Source organism: Corythoichthys intestinalis, chromosome 7, assembly GCF_030265065.1.
Source record: "Corythoichthys intestinalis isolate RoL2023-P3 chromosome 7, ASM3026506v1, whole genome shotgun sequence".
Taxonomy (NCBI): domain Eukaryota; kingdom Metazoa; phylum Chordata; class Actinopteri; order Syngnathiformes; family Syngnathidae; genus Corythoichthys; species Corythoichthys intestinalis.
Window position 1 is genome coordinate 29,921,830 of NC_080401.1, and position 25,735 is coordinate 29,947,564.

Consider the following 25,735-nt stretch of genomic DNA (forward strand, 5'->3'; position numbering starts at 1 on the left):
TGAGTGTAAATAGTTATTGTAAAACTGCTCTACAGTATATCAAGTGAACTGTAGTATTGTCTCTTATTCCAACTCCCCAATTATTATGCTAATAACAACACAATAAATAACTGCAAACAGCAGGAGAAGCAAGCACATGAAATATGATCTTAAGCAGTTGATAACAGCATCGCTGGAAACCAAATAAGTAATCATTAAGTTGAAAATAGAGCAATTCATCTAGTGTGATGGCAGTTTGCAGCATGATAACAAAAGGGAACAGGGATGGGTGCTTGGAGGCAGTTAGGGGATAGCTCTGAATGGCAGACAGATGCACTCGTGGACTAGCCAGTAGCCTCCTTGCCAGCTCTCCAACTAACAAGATGCACACTTGGCATAGGATCAGTGTGAGATGTCTGCAGAGAAAGGCAGAAGAGGGACGACATACTCTGCAGTGATCTGAGTGACGAGTGGCAAAGAGGTAAAGCCTGATCGCAGGAAGGAATCTCTGTACTGAGTCATCTTAAGTGCAGCCAGCCATTCCTCCACAGAGTTTAAACGGCTCAGATCTGGAGCACCGCGATCTAACAAAGGATGATGGGAAGGACTGGTGGGGGAGAGATGTGAAGGTACAATAAAAGACATTTTTAAAGCCATTTGAAATGTGTCATACTTCCTTTGAGTTTCTTCTCACCCTAGCACAACATTGTTGGTGCCAGCTTTGAGGGATGCAGGATTGCGGATCATTTTGTCCAACATGTTGACAACATCGGGGAACTTTGGTCGAGCGTTTCTGTCTTTTTGCCAGCAGTCCAACATCAACTGATGGAGAACAGTTGGACAGTCCATGGGAGCTGGCAGCCGGAAGTTCTGCTCAATGGCATTTATCACCTAGAAAATAGTGATATTATTCATTAATCCTTCATATACCGTATTGGTATATATAAATATATATAAGACGGTCCTGATCATAAGACTACTCTTTTTCAAGACTCAAGTTTGAAAAAAGACTTTTTGAACACCAAATTAATCTTTATACAGAAAATAATTACAGTACATCTGAAACAAATGATTATAACAATATATTTGAGAGAAAAAGCATGTTATTTTGCCTCATTCAAATCTAATATCTGAACATTTAAATATGTAAACTAAAGTGCAAACACATTCGTAAAATAATGGCTTCTGGTTTTTGACATGTAAATAAAGCAATCTGTAGTGATAAAACAACAAATTGCAATATTGCATTAACCATCAAAGTGAAGTCTAACTGTAACCGTAGCCTTGAAACAAATCTGAATAAGGCAAAACATTGCAATAAAATAATGCAAACTGGTTAAACTTGAGAGTAGCTGAGATCTGTCATGACAGAACATCGCTTCAATAATATCTGGCGCCATCTAGCGTCGAGAATGGGTATAACGTCTAGACCGCGTATATAAGACGACCCCCACTTTTTCAGTCTTATTTCAATGCAAAAAACACCATCTTATATTCTGGCCTATACGGTATCTCTTCGTCTATACCGTTCATCCTTGTGGGAGTTGCGGACGTGCCAGAGCCAATCCTAGCTAACTATGGGCAGGAGGTTGGGTACACTCTGAACTGGTTGCCAACCAACTCACACACTATAAAAAACGATTTTTGCTGGTAGTAATTATGATCCATATAAATTGTATAAATTATACTAAAAGTATTTAGGTAAGCAAGTGAACAGTATTAAATTGGCAAAAATTAGCTCTCTTTCCCCATTTTTAATCAAAATAAACTTCAACTTGAACAAACAAGATAATGTTTACCCAAAAATATTAGGTGTGTGCTCAAGGCTACACATGCGCCAACACGTCATCTTTGAAACTGAAACGAGGATCGTTTCATTTGGCGAGACAATCCAAATTGGATGGCATCGTACAGTAGCAGGTAAATTAATTTGAACTTACTGTTTCTTTTAAATTGACAATGCGAAAACATTAACAAGCCTGGTATGCAGCGTGTTAAATTAGGAAGCCCCTGTAGTAAAATATTTTTATATTTTATTCCTGGATTTCAACATTCATGCCTGATAGCTAGCTAAAAGCTAGCTGTTTTCCAGAGCATAGCAACATCAGTTGCTATGCTCTGGAAAACACTCGTGTTGTTTACTGTTCAGTTAAAACTGTACTTAAACTCATGTTGCTTGCATATTACTTATTTTGGATTGATGCCCTCATGTTCTTCACTCAACAGTTAATACTGTACTTGAACTTGTACAATGAGATAAAATGTTTGCATGCAATTTATGTTGGGCAGACAATTTGTTAAATGTTTCATAAGCAAATTGTCTATAAAAAAACAGTTGACAATCAAATGTTTCTCTTGTGTACAATGACTTCAGTGTAAAACCAACCTAATCTACAATACTAATAATTAAGTTGATATTTAAATTAATATTAAAAATATTCAGAGAAATGTATAATACAATACATTACAACCATGCATAAATAATACTCTAATAGGTCTTAAGTGATATAATCTGTGTCAAAAGGTTAACTAAACCTTACCCATATTATTTGAGTATACCATTGTTGAGGCATTTAGGTAATATTTACTAAGTAAAATTGGCTAAACTTAACACTATCAAACTGAGCGTAAATTGTTACCTCAATTTTATTGAGTAAATTCTATAGGTTGTTTTTTACAGCGCAGGGCACAATTAGGCAAACAACTATTTGCGCTCTCACTTTATCAACAATTTTTTTCAGCCTCCCATGTAAATTTTTGGGATGTGGGAGGGACCCGGAATACCCGGAGAAAACCCACACAGGCACAGTGAGAAAATGCAAACTCCACTCAGGAAGGCCAGAACCTGCCATTGAACCCTTGTTCCATTAACTGTTGGGCAGACATGCTAACAACTCATTCACTGTGCCGCATATCGGGATATTAAAATAGTTAAATCATGGGCACCACACTAGTTTGTGAAACGAAAGCGGGGAGGGATCAAATATTTAAATAAAAGCCCATTTGAGTTTCAAACCAGTTAATATCCCAGCACAGCAAAATCAGCAGCATCGGAAGAACTCTCATGGTGTTCATTTTAACACTTTTCTGTTCTGTTGTTCATATGAGACAACACCTGTAGGTGTTAAAATAAATTTATTGCTGTGTTAAACAATAACTCCCATCTTAGAGTTGAAGATTGTTAAACTGAACCCTTTTGGAGAGTCATTTTGAATTATGATTATGATGACGTTGAACTGCTCAAAATGAGTAGAAACAAATTTTGTTTTTATGATGAAAGATGGGAATCCAATCTTTCTTTTTGTAAGTTCTGTGTTAATGTAGCCATAGATCTCAATATTCTGTGACGCTTGAAAGGAGAGGATGTCTTCTGACTAGGGATGTTTGGATGTTTGTGAATCGTTCTCGAATCTTCCACGGTCGAATCGCTCAAGGATGTAATGACGGCTGGGCATGTTGTACTGTAGTTCTAAGTGTTGGATGGTGCGTCTTTACTCACGAGAGATAATGGCTCGTCATCCAGAATGAATTCTTCGGCAATGACTCTTGTTATTCCCTGGGCTTTAGGACTGTCGAGTGCCAGTTTGTCACGCATAGCAAAAGTTTCTGCCAGTGTTAGTTGCGTAGGACCTTTCTTTTTGTCTTCGGTTTTCTTAACATACTTCTTATATTGTTTGTGGTGGTATTTCGCTAAATGCTTGATTAGGTTGGTTGTATTAAAACTTCTTACAGCTTCACCACCACGCTTGACTTTATTGCGGCATATGTTGCACTCTGCCTCTTCGTCTTTGTCGTCCTTTAAGGTGAAATGATCCCACACAACTGACATTTTTACCGATAAAGTCTCTCGGTAAATTGGGAGACGGTAATGTAAATGTAGTGTGTTGAAGGTGTGCCGTAAAATGCGGACCGGATTTTAGGGAAACCGAAGCAAAAACTGGAATGGATTATGTAAATCGGTGCGCTGGAAAACCCGGACCGGAGTTTAAAAAAAAAAAAAAACTGGATCGGAAGTCTGGATTGGAATTTTTCCGTGTTGGCCGATCCGATACTGATGCGCATTTTTTTGCCCATATTGGCGTCCAATCCGACCCAAATATCGGATCGGGACATCTCTACTTCTGACATGACGTTTGGTATTGAATGAGTTATTACAATTATCAATTATTTCACATGATGGTACTATGTGGAGAAATTCACCAAACTCCAAAGGTTGGAGCATCTCGTTGATTTACTGGATGTACTGTAACCAACACTTATGGAGCTCTTCGTCAAAGACTGAGTTAAAGTCTGATTCACTTTAAGACTGATCGACTTACTTCAAAAACACTCGACCGTTTTAAAGCGAAATTCAACCCCGACAATAGGACTCACTTGAATCCAATGGAGTAGGCATTAACCCACACAAAAGTGTCACGTTAACGTCACACTGCTTGGAAAAAAATGGTAAGACTCAGATTTTAACTCCTAGAGATTTGCTGTGAATCCCTATTTAAGTTTTATTCTTTCTGATATTGAGTAGCTCCTCTTGATTTCATTAACAGAAGATGGTTTTGAAGTCATAAAGAAGAATTTAGCTTTTTTTGGATACCAGCAATACAACATCAGACATATGCAAAAATATATGCTTTTGGACTGTAGTCTCCTTGTTGAATCATTGACCTGGAAAACCGTGTTTTATCTCCACCTACTTTGCCTCTCAGTTGAGCCTCCTTGACAGCGTTTGCCTTTAAGCTTGGAGTTACCTTTCATGCCTTTAAAAAAGCAGAAGTGAAAAGGCTTGAAATCTTACTTCATGTTCTTTTTTTTGCCACTCGAATGTTAAGTTATAAGCTGGTGTCAATGTACTTGTAAGACCACCGCATGGCACGCTGAGGGAATGACATGCTGCTCCGCTTGAAAATGCTGCAGCGTGTATTTGTGAGCGGTGTGAACTCTACTTGACCCTGGCATATTTCTTACGCTTTGAGCTGCAAAAAAATCTTTCTAAGCATTGCTGTCAATCAAGACAGCAGCAGGTGTAGTGAGACATCAAAGGTCTATGGATTCATGATTAATTCATGTTGAACACAGCATATACCTGTGGTATCCCCACTGACGATTTCAATTTGAATCTTGCTGTTTTTTTTGTTTCTTTTTAATAATTTGCAAGATGTGAAATCAATAAACTGTATGAAAATATTTCTGCATGTGTGTGGGTAGTGCAGTTATGCTTGGGGTTCATGCATACTTAATACCCACTGGACACTCATTAGCTGCAGTGCTACCACATACTTTCCTCATCATTATACACTGTGTGCCTTTATATAAAATGCCTCTATCGTTATACTTTCTCTGTCTTGTCTAGACAGCATTGGCTGGAACAGGTGCATTTGCTTGGTTGTTGTTAGTGCTTGACGATATACGATATACCATAAAAACAATTCTTTCTATCGTCAATAGCATACATTTTCTATAACATAAATGTATATTGGAGTCAATTCTCAAGTGTTGATTGTTGCCCTGCCTCAGGTGAGGAGAGTTTTGCCTGATTACAGGTCGAACGTCAGACGGGTGGAACGGCCAGCTGTGAGCAATCGTCATCAGCCAGCTTAAAAGCCCGGCGGATGCAACACCATGTCGCCCAAACAACTTGTCTGTTTTCCACGTCAGTTAGTTCTCGCATCCAGAGTATATCTATTGACTTTGACCACCGGCTCACGATATATTTTCATTGTTTCCAAGACCTGATCAGCGCGCTCGTCGTCGGATACTTCTGCTAACCTATTGACCTGTCAAAACTAGGGGTGTGACAAAATATCGAAATAGTGATGTATCGTGATACTTTGTATCCCAAAAAGTTATCGATATGCTCCTGCCAAGAATCGAGATATCGTTTTAAAAAGGTGTTAATGTCTAAAAAAATAAAAAATAAAAATGAACCAACAAGTTGCTACCAAAATCTTCCACCACAATAGTGTCTCAGTTAACTGTAGGGCTGCGTTTCAATCGCGGTTTAAATGAGCCCTCGCTTAGCCATTGCCGCACGGGGGGAATCCCCACCGCCATCTTAAGGGCCGTTTCAATTCCCAAAACAGCGAAGTGAACTTGGTGAGATGGACCCTCAGAGGGCTCAGTGATTGAGTGAAAAACGATAGTCACTCCGGCGGTTCCTGTATCCCACAATGCATTGCAATAGTGCATGGAAAATATTTCCATGTGGTGGTGATAATGACGCTCAAACACCGTTGGCTGCTGTATATATACCACCAAAGAAGAAGAAAATGAATCAAGCTGCCAGCATGGTGTTTGAATGTTATACCAAACTGCCTTTCGAATTGTAAAATTCATCATTGTTGTTAATAAATAAAAATAAAAGAAATTAGACTGTATGTGGCAGTTATGGCAGAACATATGGAATCACAATAGTGCCAAAATTTAAAACAAAAAACACATGAATAAAGAAATATAAAGAAGAAAGAAATTTTGCTTTTAACCAAAGGTCTGTCAATCAAATGGCATTGGGAGGGAATGAAACTTCAAATAGGTTGAAACCATTTAAACAAAAAATGTGTCTACTAATTATAAGGTATCGACAAATAAATAAAGAATTGGCCAAATAAAATTTGATACAAAACTAATAATTTGATACTTCCCAGGTACTGACGTATTGCCATCAAGCGCAGAATATGTCTCCGGCTTATTGACATGAGTCGCCGTGCATTTTGTGCGATGTAGAATAATGGTGCCACCAGTGGGTTGCCAGGCCTGGCCATGGCTCCCCCCAATGAATTTGTTGGCCACCCCACGCACCAGTATAATGTTAGATTGTAGTAGCTGCGGAACTCAAAATGTTGACTGGACTATTACGGACTATGCACATTAACACAATATAATCGTGTACAAAATACAATATAACACAATCAACAAACGTATATCAGTAGGTGTGTCCTTAAGTCAATCTGACAGTTTTCTACTGGCCTGTTTATTACTACAACATAGTAAAAACCTGAAATTATGGCTTTTATTTTTGGTGTGCCAGCTCAAGGTTTTAAGTGGCCCCATTTGGCCACTCCTATGAAGAATTTATGGAGGCGCCACTGATTTGGAATTGGCAGTATAGCGCTACTCAAAAACCTTGTGGTTGTTTCATGATTTTCTTGTCTGTGAGTGAACGAGGGCAGGTGCGTTCCATTTACGTCTTTCGCTTCCCCTCCATCCTCCAAGCGGCCTCCGTGTGACGTCATAGCAAGTGCTTAGGGCAACTCAAACCGTGATTGGAACGCAGCCTAGGGCTGCAATGACGGTGCTCAGCGCCCAATCTATTTAGACTGGGAACGTTTGTTCTTTCGAAACCAGAGCATTCGCAGTCATTCTGTCCGATTTTCAGGGCATTTAAAAGTCACTTGCTGTTCATTTTAGGGCATTTACAGGTCATTTTCTGTTGAGTTTGAGTCACTGACTATTCTTTTGGGTGATTCCCAGGTCACTTCCTTATTCTGTAACTCAAACTGAAAAGGAAGAGACCCATAAAATACCCAAAAATCAACAGGAAGTAACTGAAAATCAACAGGAAAATGACCTTAAATTGTCCAAAATTACCTCATTGCCTGGCATTGGCTGCCACTACCGGCCATAGAAGTTCAATCCGCTTGAAGTGGGAGGGATGGCAGCGAATGAACCCTCCCAGTTAAAATGGATGTCTACAAGTGATAAACTCATTCCAATTCACAACAGAAGCTTGTTTTTCTGTTTATTACTTGTTTGTAGAATATCCTAGAATGATTTCCTGACCAATGTATCGATAATCGTTGTATCGTCATATCGTCAGATCATCGTTATCGTGAGCTTTGTATCGCAAATTGAATTGTATCTTGAGGTACAAAGAGGTTCCCACTCCTAGTCAAAACCCTAGCTGACAGCTACACACGTGGCATCCACAGTGCTCACCACGACCTCCGCCTCCTGCCTCTCTCGGAGCTAAAGACCCAAATAAACGAATCTTCTCTCTCTCACTCGTGATTTGTCACGTTGTCTGCGTTGGGATCCCCCCCACCGCTTCCGCGATCCCTAACATTGATATTTCCTAAGTAAACAATGCATAATCACTAGATAACCTTACTGTTAGTGTGCACGAATGCGGAGAACAAGGTTGGCTCCCAAAACAGACAACAAGGGTGGCGCATAAACGGATTTATTTTAACCAGGGCAAAACGCGCGATCGCTAAAAAGAGATTTAAAAAAAAAACTGTCAATGACAACAGGTCGACGGAGACCACTATAAACAACCAAAGGGTAAACCAAGGTGATAAAGATAACACAAATACACTCGAAAACCTGAACAAGATAGAGGATACTAAATAAAGGTGGCAGACAAACAAACCAAGGCAAGGCGAAACTAGCCAATTCCGTATATCAAGCTCGAGACTACTAAAATGTCCAATGACGACAATGTCTTGGCGCCCTTCTCCCAGATGACCTGCATTTACAGTGGGGCAAATAAGTATTTAGTCAACCACCAATTGTGCAAGTTCTCCTATTTGAAAAGATTAGAGAGGCCTGTAATTGTCAACATGGGTAAACCTCAACCATGAGAGACAGAATGTGGAAAAAAAAAACAGACAATCACATTGTTTGATTTTTAAAGAATTTATGTCCAAATTAGAGTGGAAAAGAAATATTTGGTCACCTACAAATAAGCAAGATTTCTGGCTGTCAAAGAGGTCTAACTTCTTCTAACGAGGTCTAACGAGGCTCCACTCGTTACCTGTATTAATGGCACCTGTTTTAACTCATTATCGGTATAAAAGACACCTGTCCACAATCTCAGTCAGTCACACTCCAAAGTCCACTATGACCAAGACCAAAGAGCTGTCGCAGGACACCAGAGACAAAATTGTAGACCTGCACCAGGCTGGGAAGACTGTATAGGTAAATAATAGGTAAAATGCTTGGTGTAAAGAAATCAACTGTGGGAGCAATTATTACAAAAATTGAAGACATACAAGACCACTGATCATCTCCATCGATCTGGGGCTCCATGCAAGATCTCACCACGTGGTGTCAAAATGATAACAAGAACGGTGAGCAAAAATCCCAGAACCAAACGGGGGGACCTAGTGAATGACCTGCAGAAAGCTGGGACCACAGTAACAAACGCCACTATCAGTAACACAATGCGCCGCCAGGGACTCAAATCCTGCACTGCCAGACGTGTCCCCCTGCTGAAGCCAGTACACAACCACGCCCTGTGTGGTTCGCTAGAGAGCATTTGGATGATCCAGAAGAGGACTGGGAGAATGTGTTATGGTCAGATGAAACCAAAATAGAACTTTTTGGTAGAAACACAGGTTCTCGTGTTTGGAGGAGAAAGAATACTGAATTATATCCGAAGAACACCATAGCCACTGTGAAGAATGGTGTGGGAACATCATGCTTTGGGGCTGTTTTTCTGCAAAGGGACCAGGACGACTGACCTGTGTAAAGGAAAGAATGAATGGGGCCATGTATCGAGAGATTTTGAGTGAAAATCTCCTTCCATCAGCAAGGGCATTGAAAATGAGATGTGGCTGGGTCTTTCAGCATGACAATGATCCCAAACACACAGCCAGGGCAACAAAGGAGTGGCTTCATAAGAAGCATTTCAAGGTCCTGGAGTGGCCTAGCCAGTCTCCAGATCTCAACCCCATAGAAAATCTGTGGAGGGATTTGAAAGTCAGTGTTGCCCAACGACAGCCCAAAAACATCAATGCTTTAGAGGAGATCTGCATGGAGGAATGGGCCAAAATACCAGCAACCGTGTGTGAAAAGCTTGTGAAGAGTTACAAAAAACGTTTGGCCTGCGTTATTGCCAACAAAGGGTACATAACAAAGGATTCAGATGAACTTTTGGTATTGACCAAATACTTATTTTCCACCATGATTTGCAAATAAATTATTTAAAAATCAAACAATGTGATTTTCTGTTTTTTTTTTTTTTCCACATTCTGTCTATCATGGTTGAGGTTTACCCATGTTGACAATTACAGGCCTCTCTAATATTTTCAAGTGGGAGAACTTGCACAATTACTGGTTGACTAAATACTTATTTGCCCCACTGTATATGCTATCGATGATGAGCTGAGATTAGCTGCAAGTGCGACGTTGGCACGTCCCCACAGCCGGCTCTGCAACAAAACAAAATCTGAGCAGCAAACAGAATGCGACACTTATACCAGCAAACCTGGTGTGAGGTAAATCACCACAAAACACAAACATATGGTGCCTACATAAATCAAATAGTTACTGAAAGTGAAAACAAAGCCTCTGCTACTACAATGGAGAAAAATGAGTCACTAACAAAGCCTAACACAATTCGTTTCCCTTTTTCCTAAACTTTCTTTCATCAAATAATTCAAATTATACTAAAATGTGGTACAGTATATGGTTATTGTAGTGTACAATGTACAATATCGTGTATCGTCTAAGATATTTTTCGCTATTGACAATTGTAGGTAAATGCAGCCGTCATCGCAGCAGTTACTGATTATTTATTATTTATTGATTTCTGATAATGCCATCCATCATTTTAACACTATGTCTTACATATGGGCAAAAGATAAGTTTTTGACAGCAAAAAAGCACTATTTTCTTGTCATCATTGACTATTGTGAAAAAACTTTGACAAAGTTTAACAATTTATCCAAACAGTGAAATCAGAAGAAAAAACAAAGATGGCTGTCACAGCTGGAAAGCAATGTTCTGGTGCCTTCTGTTAAAAGTTATACTGTATGTCATTTAAATTGATGTCCTAGTTTGTGTGTTTACCAGACGTGCAGGCACCATGCTGTGAGGGACCGCAAAGGAATACACAAACACACACGCACAATCCAACACACACATACTGAGTGCAGATCAAATGTGATATGAAGTCACCAAGTAGAAGTGAGAAAAACAACCATGGTTCTTTGTTTGTAATGCTCACAGGCATGCAAGTTACGTACTTACATCTTGATTACTCATATCCCAGTAAGGCCTTTCTCCGTATGACATCACCTCCCAGGTGAGAATCCCATAGCTCCAAACATCTGAGGCTGATGTGAACTTCCTATAGGCGATCGCTTCTGGGGCTGTCCACCGTACTGGGATTTTACCACCCTGACAATCAGTGTCAAAAGTATGGATTAATGATGACAAAGCATTAGACTGCAGTAATGATAACAGCCCCTGACTAACATGAGCTAAGGCTCCAAGTTTCCAATGTCTCCACTATCACCTTTTAAATACACCATTAATAAAGATGCTTTATGTAAAGAAAACAAATTAAAACAAATCATGAAATTAAAAGTTAGCATTAATGTGAATGCAGTTGTTTTAATTGGCGGGAGCTTTGCCATGGCATTCTGGCTACATTTTTTCTTTCCCCCAGGGAAAACTAACATAGGCATTGAACTACCGGTACTTGCTAAACGCTGAATGCAGAATCTAAAAAAAAAAAAATACAGATACCTCACTGCCTAATTTACTGGAAGATTGTCATACTTTATTTTTTACATTCATGGATATTTTAAAAGGGAGATTATTCAGACAACAATTACACGTTGTTCAACATTGTACCTAAGATATGCAATATGTAAATTTATGTTCATCACACTACAGTCCCCGGCTGACTAAAGCAAAGAGGCAGGTTACAACCTGGACTGGTTGCAGTTCAATTGTCAGGAAAATACAGACAATAGACAAAAACAAACAAAAATATCTAAGGACTCGATCCACCAGTAGCAACCATGCAAACTCCTCGCTCGGTCACTGTCTTTATAATGCTAAAAGTAAGTATAAAAGTTTTAAAACTGTTTCATCATTTAAATATAGATTCAGATTCAGTCAAGATTTTGCCGATTGAGGAGTATTTTAGATAAAAAGTTAATTAGGTTCACTACAAAAGCCTTCCAGAGAAGTCTACTGCTTTAAGATGGCGGCTATTTACTAACGCCGGCGAGTCTGTCATTTCACATCAAGTTTTCTATACATATGCTAATGCCGGTGAGTCTGTCATTTCACGTCTAGGTCCTTATACAAGTGATATCTACCGTAGCATTATGTGGGCGTAGTTTGTCGCGGCTGTCGGCTGCAGTCAGGTATTATTGTTTTTTGATCTAGCACCATGAGTTGAGCCAGAGCCGTGAGTTGAGCACTGTCATTACCCGGGTATTGACGAGCATGTTTACTCTTGGTCCGTTCCTCATTGGGTCCTGAAGACCGCGCTGTGTTTTAGTTCCGCTTTACTTGGCATATTTCAATAATCAGAATATGGATGTTTGTGAATCGTTCTCAAATCTTCCACCGCCGAATCGCGAATAATCTAAGAATCAGAAATTTCAGACACCTCTAGTATGTACTACTATTATTTCAATGCATTGAAGGTAAAAAAAAAACAAAAAAAACACTATACTGTCATGTAACAATGTACCAGCATATTGCATCACACTCATGCATCACAAAGCTTCCATCACAAGGACTGTGTACTCTTTAATATGTCGCAAAGAACAACTGAGAACAGTATATAAGGCACAAACAAATAGCATTCAGTGTCAGGTCGTCAGTGATTCAGCATACGTTTGCATGCCAACTAGCCATTACCGCTTAACCTGATTGTTTTATTTGCCTGTCAACATCAATAAAATCCTGTGTCTGCGATATGCAACTGGTTCCTCCCTCTCGTACATGACATATATAGGTGAAGCCCATTTACCATTTAATACCAAGCCATTTAAAAACTGTTAATCTCACTTTTCCCTCTTATATTGATCAGCTATAAAATTGTTCTAGAGTTGGTCACCTAATTCATCAGTGTTGTTTTGACAGTTATTATTGCTGGGTCAGAAAACTTGTTACATGAAGTTCAGTGACATTTCAAGGATGACAGGCAACAAAAAACACATTGTTCAATAATAAATGTGGACTGTGCACGTGTGTAAGTGTTTGTGCCTGCTCACCAGTGAGCTTGTGTAAGTAGGATCCGAAGTATCCTCCTCCAGATACCGAGATAAGCCAAAGTCAGACACCTTACACACCAAGTTACTGTTAACTAGGATGTTCCGAGCAGCCAGGTCTCTATGAACGTAACTCATCTCCGCCAGGTACCTGCAACAAACGTGATTTGTTACTGTATGCGAACACGTATTATCATGCCAGCTGCTTGTGCCACTAAAAATTGTCATGGGATTTTGTGTTTCTGCGTTATCTTTGTCTAAAATAGGAATGGGATTGAATGCTTGTGAACATGTACGCTTTGGGTTTTTATCCCAGCAGGCATTCTGTGCATTCATGTGAATGACCTGTTTAAGTGTTGAGATTTACAGTGCAGTGAAAGAGATGATTGTGTTTTTCTATATCCACAGCATGTTGGAGCTGCTTCACAGAGGTTGTTGATATGTGTCTGAGTACTAAAAAAACAAAAACAAAGAATGTATCTGTGATCACCACATAAACTACATGTAACTGCTTTGATTATATAGGAACCTCATTTCAAATAAAAACAAAAAAGAGAAGCTTTTTTTTTTTTTTATCTTGATGATGACTGCAGAAATGCATGGGTGTGTGTGTGTACCTCATTCCAGATGCGATGCCTCTCAGCATACCAACTAGCTGGATCACTGGAAACTGCCCATCATTTTGCTGCAGGAGCACGAAGCAAGACAGGAGTATCTTTATTGGGTGTTTTCAGACTTTTTATCGAATGCGGAGGTTTTAGCAAGAGAAAACATGAGTGTGAAACGTATCATGTCTAGGGATGGGAATTGATAGGATTTTTATGATTCCGATTCCATTATCGATATTGCTTAACGATTCGATTCTTTATCGATTCCCTTATCGATTCTAATTTGGGGAAAAAGAACAAACGTTTTGATTGGCATTGAGTTTGTTTAATCAGAAGTCACAACCTTACAAACTCACAACAAGGTCAAAAGAGGCCCAAAGCCTCAATAATAACTGTGGCAATAAGTGGCAAATGTACAAGAATGTGTAACATTTTACTGAAACATTTTTCTAATAGAAATAAAAAATAATGGTATATATTGGCATATAGGTCGTTGGTCTGCCGTTGGCAATATGTGTTAAAACTTGCAGGGGTCCCCAAACTTTTTCCAGTGAGGGCCACATAACTTTTCCCTTCTCTGATGAGGGGCCGGGGTCAATTTGTAACAGAAAAAGTGTGACGAGTTCCTAAATGTAAAAAAAATATTGTTTTTCAGAAAGCCACAATCAAATAACCCTTTCTGGATATTTCACAAAACAACAAAAGTAAATAAAATAAAAAAAATAATATAATATAATAGTAATTAATAATAATAACACTATTAATCAAATAGATAATAACCAAATAACCCTCTCTGAGTTCATCACAGAAACAGGCCAGAAAATAAATAACACAATTGAGAAAAAAAAATTCAAAATGCTCTCTGGTATTGTTCAGGGGGCCGGACCAAATGTCGGGGCGGGCCGTATCCGGCCCGCTGGTCGTAGTTTGGGGACCCTTGTTAAAGTGTATTATTTACCAGTATATTGAAATGCATGCCTTTTAGTTTTTTATGGTGCTTTCACGCTCAAGTGGGGGCGCCCTTGCGCTTCCTCACGCGAAGAAGAACGTGCTCACGAGAAGAAGAGCGCGCTTACACGCGAAGAAGAAATGCCGCATCCAAGCGAGTGAGCGAGTTGGTGAGAGAGGGAAGCACTGCTACGACCCTACATTCTTTCTTAATGTTTGTAAAAGAGGCAACGCCTGTCTGTATCATCTTTTGTGTTGTTGTTGTGTGTTTCCACTCCCGATCGGACACTTAAATCCAGTTGTGTAGTGGTTTGAACGATGTGCTAATGCTAGCGAACGCATGCTAATCATGTTGTTATTACTGAATTAGCAGCTAATCATCGCTGATTTACGTTGATGCAAACCTGTTTGTTATTGGGGACGAAACTGATTTGTTTCATTTCTATTTTTAGTTTCACTCTTCAAGTGATGGTTGAATAAAGTCGGCAAATTATGCCAACGTCTTCTGTATTGTCATTTCGGAGTTTAGCTAGCTGTATAGCTGTCTCGGTGAGGACAGTGCAGTTGAGTCTATTCCCTCCCGATGCAGTTATCTCCACCTTCCCTCCCGATGCAGTTATCTCCACCTTGCAATGGTTGCAAGTCGTGTTGTTGTAATTTTTCCTCGTGAAGTAAAGACACACTTTCGAGCGTTTGAACCTACGTGCTGTCATTGTTATGTTTACGGCTGCAATGCTCGTGCTAAACCATCGTAACCTTTCATTTTCATACTCTTTCCTGGTGAAGTGTAGTCATACTTTGGAGCGGGTGGTTCTTGGCGCCATGCTAGTTTGATGCGTCTGGACAACAAGACAGTCACGACGCAATATGCGTCTTCAGGACTCGTTAAAGGGATCGTTAAAGCTTTTTCATTGTGATGTCGAGGCCTCGAAACACTCGGAACCGGTTCGGAATTGGAATCGGATTTCGATTCCCATCCCTAATCATGTCTAGCAAATACATTGGAAAATTAGTTGTTGGCTACAAGAATAATCAATTAATGACTTTCAAGGAAATGCAGACTGATGGAAAATGCACAGTTGTTTCAAAGAGGCCTCTTTTAATGTATAATTTGTAAAACGTGCACACAAGGTCATAATCTCCAACAAGATCAAATAATTGTTAGGATACAGGAATCACCCAGAACAAATACCCTTAACTAGTGGTCAGCGAATTGCTGGGCACTTATGTTTTCGTCAACCATGATAAGAACAAAAATATTTCCTCAACGAACAATTTGTTCATGGCGATGACGCGCTGAAAACGTGTCTTGGGAGACTAAAACATAACGTGATGGATGGCAGTTGTCATCTGACGACACGAGAACGAGATGAAAATTCGCCATAGTTTCGGTAAAATATTCACAATGCGTGATATTTTCTTATTCTATGTGTAGTTAGAACGCATTTAGCAGTGTTTGGTCATGTCACTCATATGACGTGCTGCGCCTCCCCCCGACCCTCCCGTCCCACACACAGGTTTATTCACCGGCTGGTGAGTAAGCCTGTGCCCATTCCAGGTTCATTTTGTGAAACATATGGGTCAGGTGGTACAGTATACCAAGTTGCTTTAGCCTTTAAAGGTCTGTGCTGACTGATCAGCACACACAAACTAACTTGTAGCATTAGCATAGCATTTGCGTTAGCATTAGCATTTAGTGCTAACTCTTGCAAAACATTTTACTTACAGTTCATGGCATCAAGGTGAGTTTAATTAATTGCAAATAATGTGCTGTCTTCATGACGCGTGTGTAGTACCATCATAAAAGTGGTGATGTCCTTGTAGACTCTACAGTTATGTGCTCATCTGTCATGTTCATTCAAAATTGTTGGAAACCGTGTATTTATCTATTTATTTATTTATTTATTTATTGATGGACTAAAACTTTTTTAAGTTTTAGACTTTTAGTTTTTAACTTTTTGAAGTTTATAGACGATAAAATTTTGAGAATTGTTGACTAAAACTAGACGAAATTTGTCTGAGTTTTCGTCGACTAAAACTAGAAGATGAACACATTTTGAAATGACTAAAATATGACTAAGACTAAAGGGTATTTTCGTCCAAAAGACTAAGATGAAAATTAAAATGGCAGCTATGAACAACACTGTTATGGGCAAACAACCCAAAAAACATTCATACTCACATAAACATCTATGGACAGATGGAGTTTTCAATCAGTCTACAAAGTATGGTTATGAGATTTGACACAAAACTGGAGTACCCGGGAAAAAAAACCATGCAAGCACACGTGCAAACTCCAGATAAGAAGGCCGGAGCCTGGGTTTGAACTTTTGACCTCATAATTGTGAGGCATCAGGTTAACCATCCATTATGCCACCCTTTCAACAGACATGTTGAATTATTTTAATATAATTATTCTTTTGTAAACTCACAAGCAGGTCGTAGAATTGAAGAATAAACAAAGTAATCCTAACTTAATCTCTTTTTCATGTACAGTGGTCCCTCAACATACGATCGCGTCGACGTACGTTCCTTTCGACATCCGACGTAAAATGTGACTCGTCATTTGTCCCGACATGTGATGACATCCTCGAAATATAACGATTTATGACAGCGTTGCAATTTTATTGTTTTTCCGCAAGACGGACGCACGGCGGATTTTCTTGTGAAAGAAATCCACATGGGTCTCAAGAAGGTTAGTGCAGGTGATGAAAAAAGGAAAAAGGTGATGCTTACCATTGAAAATAAGATGGAAATGATCGAAAAACACAAGCGTGGTGTGCTTGTCAGTGAACTGGCTTGACAATACGGCCAGTGTTCTGTCGATTTGGTGTCCCCGTCGAATTGATATCCAAAGCACTACGGAGCATGCGCATGACAACCACACCCCCACAGGCTTATCACAGGTTTAATGTCCATCGAGTTGATCTACAATTTTGACTACAACGTCATTGCTGTTGTTGTTGCTGCAAGTAATAATTTTAAAGTCTATTCATTTTATAGTGCCTTTTGACTAATAAGCCTATTAAAAATGATAACCATAGTAGAATATTATTTAAAGGCACTTCTTATAAGCCTGCTAAAATATGCTACTTCTAGGGACAGTCTTGTTTAAAGTATGATAAAAGCCTGTTGAAATACACGATCTATGCTACTGCAGTATTATTTAGAGGATGTTATATGCCTGATAAATTGTCCCACTGCTACACATAATATTACTAGTGTTTTGGCAGTGGGAGTAGCTGATATTAACGTAAGGTATATTTGTTCGACAGGATAGCTAGCATCGACAGTCCCCACCGTTGAGTTAAGCTGCTGTCAACAATGGGGAATTTATGTCTACGATCTCGACGGTCCTCCTCCGACCTCTGTTCGCCAGTCTTTATAAGTTAAGGTGAAAATTAATATTATTGTAACATCGACAAGGAAGTTACCAGCTTTGCCAGGTTTCTAATCATTTATTTCAGAACTTGTGCAACACAACACAGTTACTGTCCGCCGTAACCGACACCAACAACAACAGAACATGAAAAGTAAAAACGTCCCACTCTCTCACTCTCGTCAGTCACACGGTGCGTTCAGGAACAGCATGCAAAACACAACTGCCACATTACAACCCGATTTGTTACCATATTATTACTATATTATTATTATTCCGATATTTATCATTTTAATTGTTGTGTTATTTTTAATTGTTATTTGTAATTGTACCTGCAGTGTTTATGAAGGATTTAGCATAGATTTTTGGGCTGTGGATGGAATTAATGGAATTCTAACGTATTCTTATGGGGAAATCGCACTCAACATACGACCTTTTCGACTTACAAACCAGGCCCTGGAACTAATTAAATTCGTATTTAAAGGTACCAATGTATTTGCTGTATTGAGTGTAAAAGACTACTGTATGTGTGCAGTATTTTTTTCTGTCACTGCAGAGGTTTATAAACTGTAGAATTTTCTCCGAAACACAATACCTAACCTTCGTTTGGATGGACTGCAAAGCGATGTCGACAAGACGTTGCAAAATTTCCCCTGAAGTTTGTATGTGTGGACAGATGCGTTCGAAATTGCTATGCACACGGTGCTGCATCTTTGATCCTGTCTTGACACAAGCGTGCACACGTCCATCCCCCACACTCACACAAAAACAAGCAAAGCTTACAGTACATGGAGTTTGTTATCTTCAATATGATCATATGACCACACCATCAGTGATCTCATTGTCTAGTTTCATGTGTATGTGTTGGGGTGAGTCTGCGTGTCCGCGTGTGTGACAGCAGATGAGTCAAAACAGGTCACACTGTGAGAACTGAGCATAAAAAAGTTTCTCTGTCTGTTTTTAGCAGTGCCTTGAAGAGGGATCATAGGGAATGCCTGACAGAAAGACGGCAGGCGTGCTGGCAGGACAGGGAGAAAAGCTCACAAGAGAAAAAGGAGAAGGGAAAAAAGAACAGGAGGTTGTATCAATCTTTTCTTTTTCTGGAAAAACTGCTGAGCCCTTCCCTGTGCCCATCTGCTTGTCAATGGGGGTGTATTTCTTTGTGCCGATCTAAATTTATTTAATCCAGGATGTAAATCCCATTTTATAACTCAACTAATTGATTTCTGAAACTTTGATCTTCAAAGTGTGGTTGGAAATGAAATTAATTTTCAGAAGAAAGCTGTCAAATGTAAATATTACAGATGATTAAAAATAAATAAATATATGAATAAAAAAAGGATTTTAAGGGATTTACGAAAACTCATAAAAATAAAAATAAAATCGTCTAAAATCGTAATGTTATTAAAAACTACAATGATTTTTTTTCCCATTCATTTTCCATGCCACTTTTTCATCAATGAATTTTATACTATACTATACTACAGTATACTATACTATACTATACTATACTATACTATACTATACTATACGATACTATACGATACTATAAATTCAAATATTCTACAATGAAACATTTTATAGAATATTTGAATTAATAGTTGATTAGATTCACCCAGTTTAATAACTTGACGAATGCTAATTCAATGATCCTCAAACCAAAGGGAAATGAATATCAAACATATCATATTATCAGGATAAAATATCTACAGACTATGTACAAATTAACATTAAAATAAAATTACTGACAAATGTTTCCAACGTGTTTGTGTTTGGTGCATGAGTAAATTAAAATTGCAGACGTACTTTATACCTTGGTCAAAGCAAAGCATGTTCAAGGTAATAAATTCCTCCATGTGATTCATAATTCAGCGATTTTTTTTTTTTAGGTCCAGAATGGTTGACTTCAAACAAAAACCTTTTTTAATGAGTACAAGGATAAGATCTATTCTGTAGTAATTAAGATCTATTCTGTAGTAATTAAAAAAATTAATAGTTAGAGGACAAACATACTGTACATGCATGTAGAAGTATGTACGTACAGTTATACGTATTTATGTATGCACTGTATATACATATACATTTATGTACATACTCTACAGTATTTATGTATGTATGTATGTACAGTGAGGAGAACAAGTATTTGATATGAGTCTATCAAATACTTGTTCTCCCCACTGTATGTATGTATGTATGTATGTATGTATGTATGTACGTACATACTGTATTTATTTGCGTACATACCGTATTTATGTACTTACATACATGTATGTACTGACAAAAATTATTTCATCACTTTCATGGATGCTTTTAACAAAAGCTAAACATAAATACAGTGTAACTTACCCTGAGAAATGAGTCGAGAGCTCCATTCTCCATGAATTCTGTTATGATCATTGTAGGTCTGCTCTTGGTCACCACTCCTTCCAGCCTAATGATGTTTGGTTGGTCGAACTGGCCCATGATCGAGGCCTCAGAAAGAAAGTCCCGACGCTGCCTCTCAGAGTAGCCCACCTTTAGGGTCTTAATGGCAACAGGAATTTCTCTTTTCCCTACAGGTTTCAGGCGGCCTTTGTACACTTCACCAAACTCACCTGGAAGAGAAAACATGAATGCGCTCCAGTGGGTCAACCAAAGTTTTTTCATGGAAAGGAAATAACACACTTGTATTGTTTCTTGTTAGCTTGATGTATTCCAGACACTGCTGTTTATTTATTTATTTATTTATTTATTTATTTATTTATTTTTTATTATTATTGTGGCTGAATTCTGAGGTGTGGGCTTTCTTTTCTCTATCACATATTGTCTACTCAAGGACTATTTTGTGCTGAAATGCCATGTTTTTCAGGTAGCAGGTTTGGAATTAGTGTGTACGTACTGTACTGTTGTTTCAGTGAAAGCGGACTGGTGACCTTTCAGAGAGGCGGATCTAATCTAATTACACATAGCGTTGTAGCCCGGGTCAGTTCATCTTAAATATGTATGTAGTGCCAAATTCAATTAATTAGATTACATCCACATTCTTTAATTGATAACTTTTGGTAAATTGTGAAAATATCAATGCGAATGCAAAGTGAAGCAGAAAGAATGCATTATTTTCCGATCTTGGTCTAGACCAGAAAACGGATTTAACCAAATTGACTATAGTTGCGTTTGCGAAAGTAAAAAATGTACCCAAGTCACATTAAAGAGCAATAACGTACTGCACAAATGCTATTATTAGACCGTGACGTCGCCATCGTAACCCGGGAGTGGGTCGACACGGACACGCCCTCGCATGCGACCCATGTTATTACTGCTTGTTTTCTGCTGGTAATCTTTCAAATAAGAACATGCCGAATAAACATTGCTGCTATGGAACTTGTAGAAACAACTAGACATTACGACATCTGGAGGATGTTTTCTTCATACATTTCCCAAAGCCAAAAAATTCGAAGGAAAAAATGTGAAGAATGGATCAACTTGCGCGGACGTCCAAGAGACCAGTTTAACGCTAGCAAGGTGAAGCCATTCCCATTTCATATGCAGTAAACTTTTTGTTGGGGGCCACGGTCTTACAGAGGACAAAGAGGTAAACCATTTTGATATTTTTACTTATTTTTTAGCGTGGCGTTTTGCCCTGCTGCTTCTGTCTGACAATGAATGACCTGAAAAAATTTAAAATGGTATCTGACTGCCACTGTAGTTACCTTTTCTGTTGTAAAAAAACAACTTTAGTAAGGGGGAGGTGTATATAAATTAAAGAATTAAGATTTGTAATTAATATAAAAGTTAAAAGTGTTCGGTGGCTGTCACTGAGTAGCATTTGTGATCGCTACACAAAAATAGCTATGTAAATTACCCCCAAGAACGGTCAGAGACGTAAGACAACCAGAGGATATAATACATTAGAAGACAGGGCATATAATGGTAAAGGATAGATTGTTCAAACAGGAGAATGTCATTGTCAGTGGCGTCAGGCAAAGCACACAAGAAAAAAGTGTCGATATAAAAGCTACAGTACATCTAGATCAGGTCGGCTCTTTTTCCTGTCTTTTTCAGCCCTCGACACTTATTCCATCCCTGTAACTGAACATTTGTATGTTCTTCCACATCTTTACCAGTGAATTAGGCACCAGGGACATCATTTTTGGACAGAATTGGTAGGTTTAGCTCAGTAAACATCTCGTTCGTACACTATTTCCATGCATTTAGCATTAGGGACAAACGCAAGCTTGACCCGCCTAGCAACAATTGCTAACGTCATGAATATTAATGAGTAAAAGTGACGTGTTGTCTATGGTACGCCATTAATCTAAATTATTTGCATAAGCAACAATTTAGATTTAGCCATAATACTTGCATTATTCCTAATTTGCATCATTTAAAAAAAAATTAAACGATACCATGAATGTGTACCAAACTAGAAAGAAGCAATGGCTCGTGTGAATTAACATGGGCAAACGTGGATGTTTTTGGTTTTTGTAAATGTTTTGAACAAAGAATCTCTCACATGCGTTGATGTCAGGGGACAATATGCCAATGTTGTCAATCTTCAAAGAATTTATCACTCCATATCCAAACTTCGGTGGACTGCCGCTCATCAGAGAATGTAGCGAAAACACTATTACAGGCTTCGGGGACTGCATTTTGAAAACAATGCTGCTGCATTGTTGTTGAATTAATTCATTCCATACAAATTTTATTTTATTTTTATTTTTATTTTTTTGCACTTTTTTTTAAATCTTATTTTAAATGGTTCATAGTGGATTTCGGCAGCAAAAATATGACTCAACCTTTATTCAAATTTACCACTTTTTACATATAATTTTAAAATGTTTCCATGCAAAAGCTGGCGATTTGAGGACAAACATGAAATTAGTAAACATTGACAAAGTTCAACATTGATTGAACGCAAGGGAATTTTAAAATCCAGTTTTTTATCAACCTTCATTCCAATGCTAGTTAGCAGGATGAATCAAGAGGAAGTGAGCAAATGCCAGTAGTTTTTAATATTTGTTTCAACATCAAATACTACACTAAATTACAAGATTTTGATACCACTGGAAAGAGAAAGAAATGATTTTGTTTTAAATACCATTTTAAAATCTATATCTGGACCGATGTTTTTTGAAAATAAATTTGAAAAGTTTTAACCTTTTTTAATTTAATTTATATAAAAATTGAAAATGAAAACATATATATACATATATACACACACATACACACATACATAGACACAGTATATATACTATAAATATATATATATACAGTATATATACTATAAATATATATACAGTATATATATATATATGTGTTGGTAGGGGAGGTCGGGGGTTCGAACCCCAGTCAGGGCATAGTGATATCCAGGTGGGTCATTAGGCAAGGCCCTTCACGCTATATGCCTATACCTCAGTATGAGCGGAACAATCAATGATACAGTCACACAGGCTCGAACGTCGCCCGGGTCAACAAGGTTCGCGTCAGGGGACCAGGACAACCTGATGTCAAGAGGGCTACTGGAACAAGACAGGATGGAGCAGGACGGAGAACAGGGTGTTAATGTAGTGCTACTACAGCAGCAACCCCTGCAAAAGTGGGTACATGCAGAGAATGCGGGAAGAATGGTTACTTCGAAATCCCACAGCCACACTGACCAAGAAACAACTACTAGCTCAGTGTTCTAATATCCGAAAGAAGAACTTGCTATCACAGTTAGACATTGATGAGGCACAATGTGTCTCATCCAAGGCACAAAGTTGCTATGGCAAGGGGGAGCCAGGACACCAGGTCAAGTGGGGGGTGGTTTCATCATCACCAAGGTTACCAAGGGGTACCAAGCCCCAAGAGCAGCGGAAGAGAATGAGAGAGCAGCAGACCTGAGAGAGAAGATCATGAAGTCCTGGGGGAACTCAACTACCTGCTACATGCCAAAGCTAACAAACAAAGTGCCATCACCATCAGATTCTCTACTGGAGGATGTAAACACAGCACTGCTGAACATCCCCATCGTAAACATCACTGAGACCAATCAGCTGATATATGCAGCAGCATCAGTCATACTAAAGTCACTTGGCTACAAGATAAACAGCGCCAGTAGCCGGAAGGAGCCTCCATGGAAACGAAGGCTCGAGGCAAAAATCATGCCAACACAGAAGTTAGCCTCCTAACAGAGCTGAGCAAAAATGTGAAACCTAAGAAAAAACTGCCCAAGAAATACAGCAAGCTGTCCACAGCTGAGGCACTGGAGACTGCTAAGCTAAGGCTCACAGCCCTAGCTAGCCGCCTAAAGAGGTACACAGGAGAAGTAGAGGGTAGGAGAATAAACACTATTTTCTCCAATAATCCAGCTAAGGTCTACTGTCAGTGGTAGGGTAGCAAGACCACAGCAGACCCACCCGGGGTAGGTGGTTTTATTTACCTGAGATGTTTCGGCGAGCATTTCGCCTTCGTTTGACGAAAACTGGAAAAGTATCTGGGAAAAAGAGGCGTCTCACAACGCCCAATGGCTTGCAGACCTGCAGTCAGAACATCGCAACATCCCAAAACAAGACACATCATCACATCACATCACGACAGCAGAAATCCAGACAAGACTGTCCAAAATGAAGAAATAGGCAGCTCCAGGGCCCAACAAGATTCATGCCTACTGTCTTAAGAAGCTGACTGCACTCCATGAACGCCTAGCAGCACAAATGAACCAGCTGCTGAAGTCGGGGACCCACCCAGAGTGGCTAACTGCGCAGGATGTTAGCTGTACCTAGGATTGCGCCCCTCGTGTCCCGATCACTACTGGCACTGTTGCCTTCACTCCCCACATTTTCTCTAACTCTTCCTTCAACCCTTGATATTTCTCCAGCTTTTCGTGTTCTTTTTTTCCTGATGTTGCTATCGCTCGGGATAGCTATATCTATCACTACTGCTGTCTTCTGATGTTTATCCACCACCACTATGTCAGGCTGGTTGGTCATCACCAGTTTGTCCGTCTGGATCTGGAAGTCCCACAGGATCTTGGCTCGGTGTTTCTCGACCACCTTTTGAGGTGTTGCCCACCTTGACTCTATATATACAGTGGGGCAAATAGGTATTTTGCCCACCTTGACTCTATATATACAGTGGGGCAAATAGGTATTTAGTCAACCACTAATTGTGCAAGTTCTCCCACTTGAAAATATTAGAGAGGCCTGTAATTGTCAACATGGGTAAACCTCAACTATGAGAGACAGAATATGGGAAAAAATAAAACAGAAAATCACATTTTTTGATTTTTAAACAATTTATTTGCAAATCATGGTGGAAAATAAGTATTTGGTCAATACCAAAAGTTCATCTGAATACTTTGATATGTACCCTTTGTTGGCAATAACGGAGGCCAAACGTTTTCTTTAACTCTTCACATGCTTTTCACACACAGTTGCTGGTATTTTGGCCCATTCCTCCATGAAGATCTCCTCTAGAGCATTGATGTTTTGGGGCTGTCGTTGGGCAACACGGACTTTCAACTCCCTCCACAGATTTTCTATGGGGTTGAGATCTGGAAACAGGCTTGGCCACTTTAGGACCTTGAAATGCTTCTTACGAAGCCACTCCTTTGTTGCCCTGGCTGTGTGTTTGGGATCATTGTCATGCTGAAAGACCCAGCCACGTCTCATCTTCAATGCCCTTGCTGATGGAAGGAGATTTTCACTCAAAATCTCTCGATACATGGCACCATTCATTCTTTCCTTTACACAGATCAGTCGTCGTGGTCCCTTTGCAGAAAAACTACCCCAAAGCATGATGTTTCCACCCCCATGCTTCACAGTTGGCATGGTGTTCTTCGGATGCAATCCAGTATTTTTTTCTCCTCCAAACACGAGAACCTGTGTTTCTACTAAAAAGTTCTATTTTGG

At 39.2% G+C, this 25,735-nt stretch overlaps 1 protein-coding gene across 1 annotated transcript in view; it reads right to left on the reverse strand.

The window, feature by feature from the left end:
• LOC130918369 (ephrin type-B receptor 1-like) overlaps nucleotides 1-25,735 on the reverse strand; it is a 157,358-nt gene that overhangs the window by 10,979 nt on the left and 120,644 nt on the right. Inside the window, exons 14-19 of the mRNA XM_057840045.1 lie at nucleotides 20,211-20,458; nucleotides 13,547-13,614; nucleotides 12,933-13,080; nucleotides 10,945-11,094; nucleotides 674-870; nucleotides 428-586 (exon numbers count right to left, since the gene is read on the reverse strand). Of these exons, the coding sequence (XP_057696028.1) occupies nucleotides 428-586; nucleotides 674-870; nucleotides 10,945-11,094; nucleotides 12,933-13,080; nucleotides 13,547-13,614; nucleotides 20,211-20,458 (970 nt within the window). The remainder of the gene's footprint in view (nucleotides 1-427; nucleotides 587-673; nucleotides 871-10,944; nucleotides 11,095-12,932; nucleotides 13,081-13,546; nucleotides 13,615-20,210; nucleotides 20,459-25,735) is intronic.